The sequence below is a fragment of the Natrix helvetica genome, assembly GCF_964273705.1.
Source record: "Natrix helvetica genome assembly, chromosome: 2".
In the NCBI taxonomy this organism is placed as follows: Eukaryota; Metazoa; Chordata; class Lepidosauria; order Squamata; family Natricidae; genus Natrix; species Natrix helvetica.
Window position 1 is genome coordinate 265584882 of NC_138552.1, and position 19488 is coordinate 265604369.

General features: G+C 39.4%; 2 protein-coding genes across 5 annotated transcripts in view; one reads left to right on the forward strand and one right to left on the reverse strand.

Moving 5' to 3' along the window:
* Positions 1-17081, reverse strand: part of BLK (BLK proto-oncogene, Src family tyrosine kinase) — a 38069-nt gene extending 20988 nt beyond the window's left edge. The window contains exons 1-4 of the mRNA XM_081943785.1: positions 17002-17081; positions 7904-7967; positions 3037-3157; positions 2146-2188 (exon numbers count right to left, since the gene is read on the reverse strand). Of these exons, the coding sequence (XP_081799911.1) occupies positions 2146-2188; positions 3037-3157; positions 7904-7941 (202 nt within the window). The 5' untranslated portion in view covers positions 7942-7967; positions 17002-17081. The remainder of the gene's footprint in view (positions 1-2145; positions 2189-3036; positions 3158-7903; positions 7968-17001) is intronic.
* Positions 9268-19488, forward strand: part of FAM167A (family with sequence similarity 167 member A) — a 42682-nt gene continuing 32461 nt past the window's right edge. For 2 of the 4 annotated variants that reach the window (XM_081943804.1, XM_081943805.1), the window contains exon 1: positions 15345-15693. In XM_081943804.1, the coding sequence (XP_081799930.1) occupies positions 15636-15693 (58 nt within the window). In that variant the 5' untranslated portion in view covers positions 15345-15635. Of the gene's footprint in view, positions 9320-15344; positions 15694-19488 lie in introns of those variants that run through there. The other 2 variants (XM_081943806.1, XM_081943807.1) reach the window with 2 other exon arrangements.

Here is a 19488-nt window from a genome sequence, read left to right on the forward strand (position 1 = left end):
CCTATGGCACGCGTGCCACAAGTGGCACGCGGAGCCATTTGTCAGGGCACGCGAGGCGCTGCCCTGTCAGCTGGCCAGCGCGCATGTGCGCACTGGCCAGCTAAGTTCACCTTTTTAAAAGCTATTTTTCGCCTTCCCCAGGCTCCAGAGGCTTTATAGGAGCACGAGGAGGGCGAAAAGAGCCTCCCCCGCTCCCCCAGAGGCTTCAGGGACCATCCGGAGACTTTCCTGAAGCCTTCGGAATGCTTAAAACGACCCTCTGAGCAACCCGGAAGTCACTTCCCTGAAGCCTCCGGAGGGCCTCGGGGGGGGAGGCTCTTTTCGCCCTCCCCAGGCTCCTATAAAGCCTCTGGAGCCTGGGGAGGGCAAAAAAAGCATGTAAAAATTGGGGGAGGTGCGCGTTGTGTGCGCATGCGCACTGGGGGATCGCATTTTGGGTGTGGCACGCCCGCACACGCCCCCCCACGCTCCCCCCACTTGTGGCACGCGAGCCAAAAAAGGTTCACCATCGCTGCCCTAGTCAGTCCTTTCAGAATATTTGGGTTTAGTTAGATCAGGACAGGAATGGGTATCCTATGATCTTCCAAATATTTCTCAACAGAAACTTCAACTTTTGCCATAATTGACTTTACTTGCTGGGATTGCTGGGTGTTGGAGGCCTACTGGCCACCAAACTCTATAGTAAGATACTGAGAAACAATTAAGATGTGAGAGAGATTCCAATTGTATGGGGCAGCTACAAAGAAAGGTCTGAAGAATTCTGGGCAAATGATCATAACCTGAGATACAGTATACCAAGTTATAAAAGGTACAATGGAATCAGTGTAATGCTTGCTAACATAGTTTCTCTCTATACTTTTGCCTTCTCTATGTTGGGGATTATTAAGATCATCTCATTTATGTTCCACTTTCTATTGTCATATTCTTTGTCTTTATATTTATTAAGAATCTGACATAAAGTAAGAGACAAATGTAAAGAAGGAAGGAAGAAAGAAAAGAAAGAAGGAAAGAAAGAGAAACTAAATGTTTGAAATATAATGACTTGATGTTCTCTTCTCTTCAAAAAATAACTGCAGTCTTCTAATCCCTCCTCCTCTTGAATGAGTGAGTTATATTCTTATATTCATGTCATATTCTGACATGAGATGAGACACTGACAGCCACATCACCATAAGCATAACCTCTGTCTTTTTAGTTGTGTCTGTTCAATACAAACTTGATCCCATTAAACTTGATTTCCCTCCCATCTCTGCTCCGTAATAAAAGAGAGAGAAAAAGGTTTTTTAAATTTGAGCGCTTGCTGGTTAATTAATGGATGGTGAACAAGATATTTTTTCTAAATATAGGTACTCATGAGACAGATACTTCTAAATCTCACTGTCTGACCTTTTCAAATGAAAACACTTGCAAGCTTCTCCTTTTCAATGCAAGGTCACATGTCTCTAGAACAATATATAGTTCTGTGAGAACAGCGCTGGCTATTTCTTATTTAGGATTTAGGGACGGAATCAGGTCATTTTGCAAGCCAAAATATTGAGTAGGGGAAGGAGGAAACTTTGATGTTAGGCTCAGCAGCATTTTGCAAACAAAAGTAAAAGTATTCACATATTTCCCTATGAGAAGTTCATGACTACACTCTTTCTCACCTTAATCTATAGTACATGTTGCTAATGATGTTTTTAACTTGTCTGTCGGTTATATATTCAGTTTCTCTAGAAAACCATTTATTAAACTTTTGCATCTTTCAAAAGCATATTTCTTAAGAAGCCAAATTCTGGAATTATTTTCATCTTGGAGCAAATTGCCATAACTCAAATGCATTGTTCTTAACTTTGTTCCTAACTCTGATTTATCTTTTTCATTTATTTATTTATTTATTTATTTATTATTTATTTATTTATTTATTTATTTATTTATTTATTTATTTATTATATTTTATTGTAAATCACTCAGACTCATTTAACTGAGATGGACAATGTAGAAAGGTATCAATATGTTAATAAATAAAATTGTTCTTATTTCTCTCTTTTATTTAAATATCATGACGTGTTATTTTATTCATGCAATTGTTGTTGACATCATTAAGCATCATCTGGTAAGACTCCATAATAAATATTCAGAAACAAAGACATAAGTCCTTTTTACCTTTATCAAGTTGGTCAGCAGAAGTGATGGATAAATTCTTGCCCTTTGAAAGTAATTAAAAGGAGAAGCCAAGCATTACTTAATTGCATTGAAATTGGATGTCAAGGATACATTTGTATATAATTCTATTACCAAATGTTGTCCTGGGAGCAAAATTCAAGCTCCTGAGAATTTGCTCATTTCAGTTAATAGGAGAAGCCATCTGTTTATCTGGAGAGATCAAACTGGACCCCTTTGGAGTTGGCTGAATTACAGTTTCCAGCATCCCTCACTTCTGACCAGGTTAGGAGGAGTTGATGGAATTTGATGTTTAATAACTACTGGAAGACTACAATTTATTCCCTCTTGAAATATTACATGTATACTGAAATTATCCAGGATCAGCAAACAACCATATCAAACAGAAACTTTACAAAAATGGCTTTAAAAAAGGCTGAACTCAACTAGCCAGCGCGCACATGCGCGCTGGCCAGCTGACAGGGCAATGCCTTGTGTGCCCTGCCAAATGGCTCCGCGTGCCACCCGTGGCACGCGTGCCATAGGTTCGCCATCCCGGCTCTAGGGCATCCTGGAGGCACCAGCTTGATTAATATGATCGAGCTGCTGGATTAGGTGGAACTTTGAGCCAGCCCAGCAGGGATTATGCCTGAAATGAATGTTAAATGTTAGCTGAATAATTGAGAAGTATAATGAGAAATCTTTCTACAGGAAACGAGGTGAAATGGATGGAGCTGATGGGTGGAGATTAATGTTGATAGCCAGATGAAGAATTCTTTTATTTTTTGAAACTGGACTCAGCCTCTCAAACATATGCATCTGATTGCTGGAATACCTTGCCTGGGTGCAGAATTTTAGTTCTTAAATTACTCTTTCTTGAAGATTAAAACTTACCGGTGGTGCAGGTGGTGGAACTTTCCTTTTTTTGGCTGTCTGAGGTTTCTGTCTACGTAGAGAATTATTCGTTTCTTTCCTGCTTTTTGTGTTTCTGCTTCCACATAGTCCCATCCTGTCTCTGAAATAAATGCAAGCAGGACTGGCTTTAAACATGTGATTTCATGTCAACTCAAATGGGAGAATTTTTTCATGGATGCCTTTGGTTATGCTTGTAGTGTGAGTATTCTTCAGGACTGGAATGTCTCCCAATATTGTAAACATGGGTTAGATGATAAGACACTATTAATTTAGTAATACTATTTTAGTCCTGCATAAAAGTGGCACAAAATAACCCTGTTGAGTTTGCAGTTCTTTAGTTAAGTTTGAGGAATGACTGGGAGATGTTCATGTGTCAGTTTTCTTTGGACAGTCTAGTTAAAGGTTATGAACCTAGATGTGCTGTGGTATAATGACAGCAACAATATGACAATGGCCATTCATAACCTGCTTTTTAATATTAATATGTCCAGACTAATTCATATCACAAATTTGATGAAATAAAAAGGATAATTGTTTTAAAGGTGCTGTGTTTGTCAGCTGGAGAGCTGGCAGCCTGCATTGGAAAATCAGAACTCCATGCAAAGGGGTGAGCTCCCATTACTTGCCCCAGCTCCTGCCCACCTAACAGTTTGAAAACATGAAAATGCAAGTAGATGAATAGGTACCACTTCGGTGGGAAGGTAATGGCGTTCCATGCATCTTTGGAAAATGGCCATGCTGACCACGTGACCATGGAAATTGTCTTCAGACAATGCTGACTTCCTCAATCAAGAAATAGTGATGAGCAATATGCCCTAGAACTGGACACAACTGACTGGGAAATCTTTACCTTCTTTTAAAACTTTGTTTTACTTACTGAACACATGCTCATTTGTTTGTATTCAAATGTGTTCTTTTTCAGCTGACAGAGAAGATTCTAAAATGTCAGTGTTTTAGATTTAAACACAGTGAATATTCCGATCTTGCTCTTTCTCCCCCTTTTCTTATACTGCTAATTATGAAATGTAGAGAAATGGGATCGAGCTCATTACATATTCCCTACTAACATCCAGATACTGTTCAAGTTCATTTTACAAATTTTAAATGATTAATTCAATTTAATAACAGAAATTATTAATTTAATGATTTATATGAATAAAACTAATTAAAACAATTTACTACATTTATATTGTGTTTAATAACTAAGCATGGAACAGAAATACAGAAATACCAATTAAATTAGAATATAGCACTTCTTCTAGTCTGTGCTTTTTATTTTTATGATATGTTGACACCAAATTCAAATATTGACAATTCTATTATGTGCCACTCAAACATTGTGAAACATCAATTGATCTATATTGCAATTAGAAGTTCAAGTCAAGTATTAAGAATAAAAAGTCAATATTATCGGAAGCCAATGTTATCCAACTGAGAGTAGTCAATTTTAATTTGCTTAATGGAAAATTATTGTGAAATCCCTAGAGCCGTGATGGCGAACCTATGGCACGCGTGCCACAAGTGGCACGCGGAGCCATTTGTCAGGGCACGCGAGGCACTGCCCTGTCAGCTGGCCAGCGCGCATGCGCGCGCTGGCCAGCTGAGTTCACCTTTTTAAAAGCTATTTTTCGCCTTCTCCAGGCTCCAGAGGCTTTATTAGGAGCCTGGGGAGGGCGAAAAGAGCCTCCCCCGCCCCCCCAGAGGCTTCAGGGACCGTCCCTGAAGCCTTCGGAATGCTTAAAACCACCCTCCGAGCAAACTGGAAGTCACTTCTGGTTTGCTCGGAGGGTGGTTTTAAGCGTTCCAAAGGCTTCAGGGAAGCCTCTGGACAGTCCCTGAGGCCTCCGGAGGGCCTCCGGGGCGTCGGGGGAGGCTCTTTTCGCCCTCCCCAGGCTCCTATAAAGCCCCTGGAGCATGGGGAGGGCAAAAAAAACATGTAAAAATGGGGGGATCGCGCGTTTTGCGCGCATGCGCACTGGGGGGGTTTGCGCATTTTGCACACATGCGCACTGGGGGGGGTCACACGTTGCATTATGGGTGCGGCACACCCACACTCAACCCCCCTGCGCTCCCCCCACTTGTGGCACGCGAGCCAAAAAAGGTTCGCCATCACTGCCCTAGAGGCTGTGAACTGTCTGAAGATACAGTATGCGATTTATTGCTGAATCCTGCTCAGGTAAGTTTGTTATCGGCCATATCTTTTTAAAATAGAGGAGCACAACCCCATGTACATTTTATCAATAAAAACATATTGGGATAAGAAGGAAATCACTATTTTACATTATAATTGTCAAAGGATATTTTTTTCTGTGATGGCTGAGAATGATCTGAAGGCAAACCAGTCATATCAGAATGGTTACTAAGGCATGTTCACATCATTTTCAGGTGAAGAAGAACTATAAGAAAATCTCTCTCTCTCTCTCTCTCTCTCTCTCTCTCTCTCTCTCTCTCTCTCTCTCTCTCTCTCTCTCTCACACACACACACACACACACACACACACACCAAAACAAAACCAGACAAAACGTGTAACATTCTCTTAAGGTAAAGAAAGTTAGAGATTCAGAATTTTGAACTTGCTTGTACCAGATTGATACAAAGAGAAATAATTTTAAAGGGAAAAAAATGATGGAAAGGACAATTTACACTGTATCTTTTGCCCCAGGAAATGAGATTCTCTCATGAGATTAATTACTTATATCTGAAATATTAAGAGATTTTAAGGTTATTATTTCTTAATTTTTATCACTTGATCTTTATCGTGAATATAAACATTTAAATTTTTCCTATTTTGAGACAAATGGCTTTATGTTTCTTCCATGCTAGTTTATATGGTAATAGTTACAAACTTCCATTTCTTTCACATTTTTATCATTTTATAAATAATTGAAAATATTACCAACTTTATAATCTTTTAAGGTTTTGAGAAAGCAAAACAAAAAATGACAAAAAAGATCAATATTTTTTCCACATTATTTGGTTTTTTACTGGGCCTGCAAAACTATATCCTTTATGATATCTCTATGGTCTCATTTTAACCACCATAAATTATCTGACTATTATTGATCAACAGAGTCTTTTCACTGCTTATCAGCTCAATCAAAAATCAATGAGAAGTTTATATTATTCTACGTATGTTTCTCCTAGTCCACTAAATTGGATATGCAGTTTTGAACAGTGTGCACATTTCTGCCATAATTTCTCCTCAGATAAATGCACTGTTTTGTGCTACTTTCCTACTAATCCATAATACTGTGTATTAAGTCTAAGAACCATTATTTGGAACCATCTGATAGCTGACGACCAATTTTCAAAAGAGTTGCCAAGATTTGATTCATAAACTGATTTGAGTCTGTGAAAGTAGTTTTTGTGGAAATATGAATTTAGCAAATTCGTTTTCTTTTCCTAACAAGCAGCATTACCTCAGGACTGAGTCCAAGAGCATTCAGTAGGATTCCTCCCCTTATGTGGTCTAGCATTACCCCATCACAGCCATTGCTGGCTATCAACAGCTGTTGATAGTCTACTCAATTGTTTATGTCCACTTTGGATCAATCCATCCCTATTCAGAAAGTTTATAAAGGAAAATGGATGCATCTATTATTTCTCCTTCAAGCAAAAACAAAAAAGCATGTTGTGCAAACTCAACAGATCTAAAAGTTCAACAATAAGTGTCTCACAAATGTAATCAAGCCCAATCAATTCATAGGGACTTAATTATGGATAAATACTTAGCTAGGACCACCACTTTCAGTAAAAAAATTTGACAAGCAAATTAATGAAGTTTTCAATACAAGAACAACAAAAATGGTAAATGTTATTCAGTATGTCGTCTGTCATATATCATCATGGCAAGCATCCCATAAAGTTTAATATTGACAAATTTAACCCCAGGACATTAAAATATCACAAATCACCCACAAATAAAATTCAAATAAGTATATTTTAAACTTAAATGTTTAAATCACCAATGAAAATTTAAATATGTCATTAATTTCATTTTTGTTAGGCAATTTTAAGTTCTTCAGAACTATCCTCCATGGTAATGAACCATCTTTTCATTACTTTTTGTTTTGCTGTAAATAATGCAATATTGCACTCAATAAAGATCAAGCAAAATATCCAAAATTTGATGAATTTTTGGATTCAGACCAAAATGCCAGAGAAATGTTATACTTAAAGAAAAACTTGCGAGGGTGCGCCTTTGTATGTAAAATGCATATAAGCAGTTGCTGGCAATCATATTTGTGTGACCATTTTTAAATTTATTTATTTACTTATTTATCTATTAAAATTATATGACACCTTTCTCACTCTGCAAAGCAGCAAATTGAAAATAAGTGACTGGGGTTTGTGATAATCGCCAAATTTGCCTGTGACTGCCAACAATTTTGAGGAATAATCATTCATCCGTTATAGCATGGAGACTGTATATCATTCAACATTATCTATACATTTATCCTGAATATCTTGATAACATTAGCAGTCTCTAATATACACTTAGGACAATCTTTCACATGACTGCATACTTACAAAATACCAAAAGAATGAGAAAATGGATGAAAATTGAGAATGCTGAATCATGCTGAACAAGAGAAGCAGTGGGCACATGTGGTTACTCTAAATTATATTTTCCCCTTGGTATGGTTAACACCTATTAAAACTATTCCCACTTTACAGGTGGGAAATTAAATTTAAGCGAATGGCTTACGCTTAGCCCCTGGGCAGGTCTCTGAACACTCAATCAAGAGCTGAAATGACTCTTCTGTCCGATGTTCAGTCCTATGGATCACATTCAATGCCCTCAAATACAGTCCCAATTGATTAATATTTAATTCAGTTTCTCACCTTAGAGTTCCTTGGGTGTGGCTCAAAACATTTCTCATGAAATTCCAGAAAACCTCCAGAATTGCTAAAAGCAAAAACAAGCCAGGTCTTTTTTTAATGGTCTGCTTGATAAGAATGCATGCAACTAGAGAAACACTCTAATAAAGTAACTCCGCTTTGTCAGTTGACTTCTGTTAGTGGTTTCCTGCCAACACCATCAGAATAACATAGTGGGACAGGGTTGCTGCTTTCTAAAGCCTTAAGACCAGCAAACCAACTAAATAGCATATTTTGAGCTAATCTTAGACTTGTGGCTACTTCAATGGAAAATAAAACGTCCTCAGGAAGAAACCGGAGAGGACTAGAATGAGTTGGTTGGTTTTTTTTTTTGTTTACAGGCCAAATTCTATTTTTTAAAATTTCTGTTTGTTTACCTTTTTCTTCAGTTCCCCTAATAGCTACTCTTTTTTTCTTCAGGGATAGCATGCAAGAAATCATTTTTATTTGAGTTCCTGCCTTTATGAAAGAAATTACATTGTGGTAAAATATAATAAATAGACAGACAAAAGAAGTTTCACCCATGAGGTGAAGTATGCTTAGGTCTCAAAAAATGAAAGAAGTAAATTCCATTTTGTAATAAAATGTCTAGCGAAGTCTTAACAGTTGGATATTCCAACTGAAGTATCATGCCCCAATGTTTTAATGTGAACCTTGCCCCATTGGTCTCATCCTGATATGCTAGACTACAACTCTTTTTTTCTTGGACACTCCCAGGAAATGTTAGGGGATGTAGTCAAAGACATTTGAAGTTTACCACAATTAGGGAAATAGGACGGACTTATAGAATGGGAATGGATATAGACTGAATAACAAGGGAGTCATGTGCTCTAAATAAATCCATCTGTCAACAGCATGACAATAACTTTTTGAAGCAGCAGCTGTTACTTGCAAATAGTTTTCAAAAGCAGCTCCATATAAAAGGAATCAGACTAGGTGTGCCTGCAGAAGGAAGGGAATACAATTGGAAAAATGCTCATACTACTTCTCCATTTCAAAGAACATTTTATTTTATTGTCTTCTAGGGCACCACTTCCTTTTGTCCTCGTTCTTGATTCTGCTGTCCTATCCATGTATCCCCAGAGGACTGATGATGACATGGAACATCAATGGAGAAGAGTTCAGGGAACCTGAGAAAGTGCTGGAGAGAGGGATGCTGTGTGAGAAAAGGGAGCACACAGGAAGGACTGTGAGGAAAGGCTGTAGGAAAGGAGCATGGATGAAAGAAGGGATGCACAGAAAAGAAATGAAGGAGGAAAAAGGATAATTGCAACAGCCCAACAACTCATGATCCCCATCTGTGAAAACCCAGCAGAAGTCAGAAAAATCCAGCAACACTGGCAATGAAGAGACGCCAACCAGTCACCACCTCAACAAAAGGTTTCTCTTCTCTTTTCCCTGTTCCCACCATCTGTCCCTTGCTTGCACACTCCAACCTTTGGAACCAGGGAGGAAAGCAATTCTTTCCTCCTCTGCCCTAATCTCAGGTGTTTCCAAACCAACCTTTCTTTTTCCTTCCTGATGGGCTGCTCTGAGTCTTTCTGTTTCTACAGAGCTCCTTCCTGTCACTGTCACGGCTGGCTTGAGAATGATGCTGCAGAAACTGTAAGGCTTGGTTGGTACCGTTGGCAGCGGCTGAGTTGAGATTATTGTACTGCTCTGGTCTCTTTGGCCAGGTTGGGGTTGGGTGGGCAGATTGGGTGGGTGGGGATTGGCACTGCTGAACTGGTTCTGTCCTTTTTTTCTGTTGGGTCAATCAGGCTGTCCCTGGTCAGGTTGGCTACATTATTTGTGGCTGCCATTGGTCAGTGGAATGAGATGCTGATCATTGTTCTTTTCTTCCCCTTCCTCATCTAAGACCCAAGAGTTAAATTAATTACCCATTCAAGTATTTTTTAAACCACTATGTTAACAGAAAACAGGATGGCATGCAAAGGGAGAAACATCATAAGGTATGTTACAAGTGCAAGGCATAAAAACATAAACAATATCTCAGGGTAGTAAAAACATAAACAACATCTCAGTGCAGTAAAAACAGTGGATCACACTACAGCAATGTTTCTCAACCTTGGCAGCATGAACTGTGTGCGCTTCAGCTCTTAGAATTCTCCAGCCAATATATCCCAGAGTTTCCTAACCAGTATGCTGGGATCCACATAGTAAGAAGCCCTTGACTTAATGTCATATTTTCTTAGCAAACCAATAAAGAAAGGAGAAATTAGTAATCCATGAAAGACTTTTCTGGAATATGGTTTTGTATCTTCTTAATCAAATCAATACACACTGAAGCCTAACTCAACCTTCCTAACCCAGGTCAATTTTTCTTATGTGAATAGTCTACCACTCACTTCTTTTCCATGACAGGGGGTGAGTGGGTGTTTATTTCTTTGGATTATATAATGCCTTTCTTTTCCTATTGAAAAATCTGAACCATAACAAAAGCAAACAAAAAACCCACAAAAGTTGTTAACAAGAACAACAGTCTATATCAGTGGTGGGATACGACCAGTACGCCCTGGTATGGGTGTACAGGTGCTTGCTGGGAGCACCAGGTACCGTTCCTGTATGGTGCTCCGGAGGGCCCACGTGCCCTCCTTACCTGTATTTGACCCGATCGGGGCTTTCGCGCACACGCAAGGAGCATATGGCACCTGCACAATGCTCTGCCGAACAGCTGGAGTGTCGCAGTCAGTAAGCACGCATGCGCATGCTGCATGCATGCTGTATGCATGCACATGGTGGATGCCGGGCCCCGTAGTGTACCAGTTGCAATGAGATCCGGACCGGCATAACTCTGGAATGACTCAAACAATTTCAACCGAACTTAGTACACAGATGACTTACTCGCTGGAAAAAAATACTGTGGCGGTAAGACACTCCTAACACCCCTTGGGGTGTGTGTTCTGTTAAGATACAGCCTGTTGTGTCATACTCTCATACTGGGTTCTACTGTACATCGCAGTGGAATTGCCATGGTAACAGCTTCACAGTACTCCACAAGAGGGCTCCCTCTGGTAAGGGGGAAAATCCAACATTAGAAATTATATTTGGTCTGGACCAGAGGTGGGTTCCTACCAGTTCGGATCGGTTCGGCCGAATAGGTAGTAACTTGGCAGCTTCGGTCGCTGGAACTGGCAGTGACCCAGGCCCGCCACACCCCCGAATCAGTTCTCTTGGTGGCGGCAAGAGCAAACTGGCAGTAGCAACAGCCAGAACCCACCCTTGGTGCAGACATTTTCCCCCTATAAATAAATACCTGGGCAATGCCGGGTTACCAGCTAGTGAATGATAAAAGTAAAATCAGAGATCAGTGTCATGGTTTAAATTGTAATTCTCAATCTCAGCAGTTTTAGATGTGTGAATTCCCAGAATTACCCAGCCAGCATGATGGTTGGAAATTCTAAGAGCTGAAGTCCACATATCTTCAAGTTCCCAAAGTTGGAAAACATTGAGCTATAGTAACATCAGCACCAGCTGAGAATGTTCTTAACTAGAGTGTCACCGTTCTCTTCCTTCTATATTTCTGGCAAAGGAACTCCCACTGATGATGAAGTGAATTAACTCAGAGCACCTACAGCTGGGTCTTATGTACACTCCATCCTAATGGCAGGAACGGACCTGGCTGGCTTCAGTACGCAGCACTGGGTACTAGTGGGCTGCTAATTGTTCCTATCTCACATGCTTTTACCTGGTTCTTTGCCAACTGAGTCTGCGAGGAGGCTACTCTACTTTGTAGCACACAGCAGAAAGTTATCTTGGGGGTTTCATACATTGTGAGGGTATATTGTATCAATAGAAGAACAGGCAGCTCCTGATATTGTCCTCCAGGCCCCAAAGCCACAGATGAAGCAGTAAACCTCTACACTTGTCCAGTGGAAGGCAGTCATGCTCTCCAGCAGAGAACATCCTTGCCCTCCCCCTTTTGAAGGAGCGTGAGAAACTCAGTCGGCGTTCTTAAATTCCAATCCTTCAACCTCCTACTTTACTTGCCTTTTAGAATTTGTCTAACCACAGCAACCTAAAGGTCAGAAATGGAACATCCTGACAGATTGAAATGCTTTTTACCCATTCAATTCCCATGTTAAATGTCATCCAATCGTGTCAGGTCACTCCTAAATAAATTGCTGAAGAGTTTCATGAATGTTATGCTCTCACATAAACACAGTATCAAAATAGAAGAAATCTCTCCCGTATACGGATCAGCGAAGTATGCAAATTAAATAGACTCAGCTTATTTCCCGCGATTTGTTTAGACAGTTTGACATGCCAAAGATTTATTGTCAACATATCCAAAAGACCATGAACTGACTCGTAATGCAGAAGATTTACAAAATTAGTCAGTCTGTCACAACTCAGCCTGATTCAAAAAATGGGTTCATCCAGTGAGTCTCTGCTTTCATACGAGGTAACTCTATAAAAACTTAGACAGCTCTCCGCTAAACAGTGCGGGCGGGCGGTGCCTAGGAGTAGGGCCTTCTCTGTGATGGGCCCAACCCTCTGGAACGACCTCCCCCCCGATATTAGAACCACCTCTGATCTCTGCTCCTTCCGCAAGAAACTCAAGACCCACCTGTTTCGAGCAGCTGGTCTGGCCTAATTATAATTATAATCGTAACTGTATTTAACATCTATTACTAACTTTCCTGGATGGCTTTTTAAATTTTTAAATTTTATATTGGGGTTTTAAACGGGTTTTAAAATTGTTTTTTAATTATTCAATTGGTTTTGGGGTTTTATATACAGACAGTGTGTGTGTGTTGTTTCTGCTCTATGTCTTATGTTATTTTCTGTTGTTTTGATTATGAATGGTCTGTACACCGCCCCGAGTCCCTACGGGGAGAGGGGACGGTCTATAAATTAAATAAACTAAACTAAACAATGAGGGAAAACCTCAAAAACTTTGACAGTGAAATAGGCTGCCTTTGGAGGCTCTGGGATTTTCCTTCTGAACAGAAGCTGAATGCTCATTGGCTGGGGATACTATAGGTCAGCTTGTTCAAAGTTGGTGTGGTTGATATATTAGAGTACAATAATACAAATTTCAGCCATTTCCAGTTACCAAAAACATTATCCAGGTTGGCTGAAAATGACAGCAATTTAATACATATATACAGGTAGTCCTCAACTTACAAACAGTTTGTTTAATGACTGTTTGAAATTACAATGGGACTGAAAAAAGTGACTTATGACCATTTTTCACACTTATGGCCATTGCAGGATCCCCATGGTCATGTGATTTACATTCATAGTCTTGACAACTAGTTCATATTTATGATGCTTGCAGTGTCATGGGGTCCTGTGATTACCTTTTGTGACCTTTTGACAAGCAAAGTCAATGGGAAAACCATTTTCACTTAACTACAGTATTGCTAACTTAACAACTGCAGTGATTCACTTAACAAATGGGGCAAAAAAATTATAAAATGGGACAAAATCCACTTAATAAATTTCTCACTTAGCAATATAAATTCTGGGCTCAATTGTGGTTGTAAGTCAAGGGCTACCTGTACAAGCACGGGGTTGCAGAATGTATTGTTACACTGCAATTCTTCACCTGAGTAGAGATCTGGAGTCAATTATCTCCAAGCCCCTTTCCTAAACTTAATGTTCTATGACTGTATCCCTTCCGGTGACATGTTCCACCTATCTTATTTGGGCACAGATAATCAGGGATTCAGTAGTGGTGGACTGTGCATGATTTAAGACCTCCACGTTGGAGACATGGTCTTGCCAATGAATGCAGAGGATGGAGCAGAGAGTGCACAGGTGGAATTTCTTTCTTTCTTCCAGTTGTTTTGTGTACCTTTGGTCCAGAGTCCAGGACTCACATCCATGTAGGAGGGAAGGGGTAACCACTGCTCTGTAGACCTTTAGCTTTGTGGAGATACAGAGGTTGTGTTGATTGACGACTCTAGTATACAGCCACACCAGTGCGTGGCTGGCTTTGTTGATCCTGGAGTTTATTTCTTTGTCCAAAGACCCGTCACTCAAAATGAAGCTTCCCAAGTATTTGAAGCTGTTTTACATTTGCCATCCATGTATTTTCAACAATGATTTTTGGTTTTTAAGCATGGTATTTTGCATGGGCTGGTGAAGTACTTCTGTCTTCTTCAGGCTGATAATCAGAACAGCATAGAATTTTCTGAGAATTTGTTCAGCATCAATTGTAGATTGCTGTTTTTGTGGGCCAGGAATGCATGATCATCACCCAAGGGAGTTTTTTAAATGGCTGTGTGGAGACACTTTGTGCATTCAAGCAGCAAAGGTCACAGAAAGAGCCTTCCAATTGCTACCTAATGTGCACTTCCTCTTTCAGACATTGAACAGGACTTAACAATATGCAAGCAAAAAACCCCAATGGAATGGGTTCATAACAACCCTGTTTTACTCATTGTAAATAAAAAAATGTAGCTGATGTATCACTGTTGCAAAGGACCTGTGGTGTCATTCCATCATGAAATAGTTGAATCAACTTCATGAATTTCCTTAGGCATCCATAACAACTCAGGATAGTGATTCTCTCTTGGCAGAAGAGACCTTAATTCAGTGGCATGAAGAACCATTACAGCTGGTGATGGATGTAGCAGTGGATGATCAGGAAGCCAACTGTTTTATCATGCTCTTGGTGCTCCACAGTGCCTGCTGGGCTTGCCTTCTTGTCTGTTAGACTGTTGATCAATCTCCTCCACTCAATCTGCCAGGGCCTGATTTCACACACTGAGATCTCACCACAGATGAAAGACCCATCAGCTACCCACCTGGTTTGGCCCATCTGCTGAGATGATTTACTGGGGTTGTGGCTGCTGTACATGTTACAGTTATTTGGAGACACAGGTGATTGCTGAGTGCCAGGTTAGGATGAAAAGCAAACAAGCACCCCTTAAAAGGGCACCGCAGGCCCTAAACCAGAGGTGCTACCCCACCTGAAATACTCTATACATTAAATGCCAGTTAGTGAACTGCCTATTCTTTCATGCAAAATGTGACTGATAACCTATATATTAGCTTGTTGGAAACATTTGCACATCTTTTTTTGGCATATCTTTAACCCAAAGCACAAATACTATCCCAGTTTCAAAACTCTTAAAACAACAGCTATGGTATTGCAGATTAAATGAATGTACACGCAGCATCCAGAAACCAAATAATTCTTGCGTATGGTTGGGGCAGAATTGAACTAAACTTTGACATGGAAATTCAAATGTGACAGAGTCTACTGCATTTATTCAAATAGCGCTGGAGGTATGCAGACTGTCCAGGGAGAACTTTTTCTGCCTTTTGACACCTTAAATTTCATTTGTGGGAATCAAAATGAAATCTGGCAGGATTTAGGACCCAGCCTTGTTCAAAGCATCTTCTTTTTCAGGTCTTTTCAGGGTGATGTCTTAGTGGGAGGTAGCATCCAGGGCTAACTGACTGGCATGAATGAGAGAAGAGACAGACAGTAATTCTAGAGTGAAAAGCCTGAAACTGGAATAGTACTGTGGTATCTAAGCAACCAGCTTGACGCAATCACATATACACACATGAAGGGGGAGAGAGAGGTTCCTTTGAAAAAAAAATGCACACACATTTTTCAAAGCTGAGGCAGACACAGATTGTGAAGGTGGAGAGGAAGACGAGGAGGTAAAATAGGACCACAATTGCAGCTGGGCAGAGATTCGTGTTGGAAAAAGAACAAGATGCAGACCAAGATATGAAGACACAACTCTCAGATTTTAATGGGGAAAACCCTCCCTGCCCAAGAAAACCTGGTGAGTTCCTTTTATTTTTATCCCATTGACCCAGTCACAAAGAAAGTGGGAAATCAAGAGCTTTCTATGAAAGCTGCTAGCATTGAGTCCAAGAGCATTCATACACACAGTCATGCATACTTTTCTTCTTTCCCAGGTGGAGATTTGGGCATTTCTGCAGCATGTTGAGGTGGGCAAATCACCATGTTTTATTATAGCAAAGCTGCAATTTTAAGGACAGCTCTGAAAGTTCCATTTAATAGCACACATTGCATTTCCACAAATTAGGGTGGAGAGATCTCTATCTTAGACAGGGTTTCTTTTCTCCTATCTGTATCTATTTTTGTGTTATATTATTAGTTTTCCAATAAATAACATTATTTGGATAGCATGAAAACCAAAAATAAAAATATATGAGCAACAATAATAAATTGTTATTTATTATGAAAATAGAATGCAAACCATATTAAAGGGAGAGAATGCTGAAAACACCTTCTAGTAAATAGAAAAGTTCATCATTGCCCAGAGATTAAGGCAGAGGCAAAGGATATTTGTGAGAAGCACAATAGCACTTTTGAGTCCCCCAAAAAGCTTGAAAGAGTGTGATGAACTAAGATTTTTTTTTAGATTGAAATCTGAGTGCTATTATAAAGATGATTAAAAGGACAATGAGATAAGATTAAATACTATTCAGCTCTAGGATATTTGAATTGAGGAGTGTCTTTTGGGAAAAAGAGATGCTTTTAATGGGTGTCAGGCTGATTTTATGGGGGAGGGCGGCTCTTCATCCCTTGAGCCACAAATGTTATTATGTGTGGAACTCATAATTCAACCTATTGAAGTATCTTTCAGAGGTATCTCTATGGATGGCTCCTAGCACTCACATTGAAAAGGCATTCTACAGTTCTTCTCTCTCCATCTTTCTCTCTCCCTTTCTTTGCATTTATACCCCACCTTTATTTCCAAGATGGCGTGAATGGGAACTCTTCCTTCACTTTATTTCCACAACTGCTCTCTGAAGTACATTGTTGGTGTGTGGGTGTGCAAATCAAAATAGAAATGAGATGGTGAAAAACATAAGAGGAATCCCCAACAGAAATGTTTATTCTGAAATGGCAAATAAAAGCATCTCCTGAAAGCTTCTTGAGTCTGTGCTCCTGCCATGAAATCCAGGAACAACTCTGGAATAACAAACCTGTAGCTGCAGGTGTATGACAAGATGATGATGATTAAGACAGTGAGGGTTTTGATATACATTATGCATATTGAATGGTTGAATGGGATAGTAAGAAGTATTTGAGGACAGTTCCATCCCTGGTGTAAACTCACCATTTTGTTAGGTAGTAGACTTCACCTCATTTTGTAAAGGCTTTTCTTGAAATATTTAAGTTCTCATCCCTTTGCACTTTTTTATTACATGGGAGGAAGACTCCACAGCCATCTCCACTTGTTTGCATGGACTTCCTGCTATAAAAATAACAAGAATAGCTCATGAAAGGAACTTCAATAGCAACAGATGATTGTAATCTAGGCATAATAGAAAATTGGTCTGGTTTTAAACCTCCCTCCCCTTGTCCTCCCCTGATGGACAAGAAAAAAAGCAGAAAAATGAGATGAAATGAAGCAGAGGTTTTCTGGTAACAACTATATGACGTAAACTGGCCCAATGGCAATGTGATCAGATTTTGCTTGCTTTGTCTCTAATGTACTTATTGTACTTTTTAAAAATGTTTTGCATGATTAATCAAAGTTAGTCAATTGTAAAAAATAATAATTGGTTGACTACAGTATTTGGAGAGAAATACTAAATCAAAGTTTTTTTTTTGTTGGTGAGGATGGTGCAAACATCTTGTCTTTAATATGCGTGCATTCATAAAAGTAAACATTCTCTAGCTAAATGATATTTTGAAAAGGGAGAAGTACTCTGTTTTTCACAATATGGTCTGTGTCCACTGGGAAGCTGAGAGAACCTTGTAGTCTATTCTCAATCATTCTGTTCGTGTATCCAAATGGTCAGCTGAAATCATGAATATGTTTTATGGCAAGATGTAGTAGGGCATCTAACAAAACAAAATTTAATGGTGAAAAAAGTAAGGTTCTACATTTAGGCAAGAAAAACAAAATGCACAGGTACAGTATAGGGGGTACCTTGCTCAATAGTAGTAACTATGAGAGGGATCTTGGAGTCCCAGTGGACAATCACTTAAGTATGAGCCAGCAGTGTGCAGCAGCTGCCAAAAAAGCCAACACAGTTCTAGGCTGCATAAACAGAGGGATAGACTCAAAATCACGTGAAGTGTTAATACCACTTTATAATGCCTTGGTAAGGCCACACTTGGAATACTGCATCTAGTTTTGGTCACTACAATGTAAAAAAGATGTGGAGACTCTGGAAAGAGTGCAGAGAAGAGCAACAAAGATGATTAGGGGACTGGAGGCTAAAACATATGAAGAACGGTCTCAGGAACTGGGTATGTCTAGCTTAATGAAAATAGGGGAGGCATGGGGAGACATGATATCAGTGTTCCAATATCTCAAAGGCTGCCACAAAGAAGAGGGAATGAAGCTATTCTTCAAAGCACCCGAGGGCAGGACAAGAAGCAATGGGTGGAAACTAATCAAGGAGAGAAGCAATTAATCAGTGGAACAATTTGCCACCAGAAGTTGTGAATGCTCCAACACTGGATGTTTTTAAGAAGATGTTGGATAAACAACAAATCTGAGTCTGTAGTCTCATGGCAGCCCCTGGTCTCTTTTATATGATTCTAATTGTTCTCCCTGTGAATAATCTTTTATTCTTAGATTTATTTATTATTCAGCCATGCATACTTGCAAAAACTTTTGAAGAATGTTTCAAGGATCCCTTTTTGTGCTTACCTGTGTCTTGGAACTTAGACATTCTTATAATTCTAACAGACCTGAACGGCACCACTGTAGAGGAGGCAATCCTAGAGTGAGTACTAAACCACCTAAGGTCTGATCAATCCATGGTATCAAATAATTACTAATTGGAAAGACCACTGACGAACCCCTGCTAACTGAAATAGATGCAAAGGTACTAGATGAACCAACAATCTGAATCACCATAAAGTACTTTCAAAAGTAATCATTTAAATTACCATATATATTCATAGATAAGCCAAGAATTTTAGGTTCCAAAATAAATCCCCCAAATTGGGTTCAGGTTACTTGTGGATATGCTTATCCATGAGTATATACAGTAAGAAGGGGTTTATATGTCCTTTATTATCCTTCTCCATCTCCTCTTCAATATTTTTATTGGATGAATTGATGATACAGCTATTGCTTTGTCCAAAGAAGATTGTCAATTTCAGTATCTGTAATCAAAAATTATACTTCTTGGAAAGGTTTCTGGCTGGGATACTGTTGAGTCACTATATACAACAGGGAATACTGTGCAATGGTCTCACTCACTATAAGGCAGCTTCATGTGTTCTTCATGACCCAATACTTCTCTGGAGCAATCAGGGATGATCACTAAAGGTGGAATTGATCTTTCAAAGTAGTTAAGGTTTTATTGGGGGTTCCTGAGAAACTTTCCAAGAATTTCATGTTTTAGATATAAGAAGATTGGATGAAATAAAGGAAACAGCTCTGTGCCCATCATGATGGCCCATGGCCGTGTTTGGATGATGTCCTGAGACCATAAAACCAAATCTCAGTGTAATATGTTGTGTAACTGTATCCCTTTTACATCAAAAACAACCTTTTTGCATTTTTAAAGTTAACAAATGTCTAACTGTATACCCTACTGTAGCCTATGATGCACCACCTATATATTTATTTCCCACATTT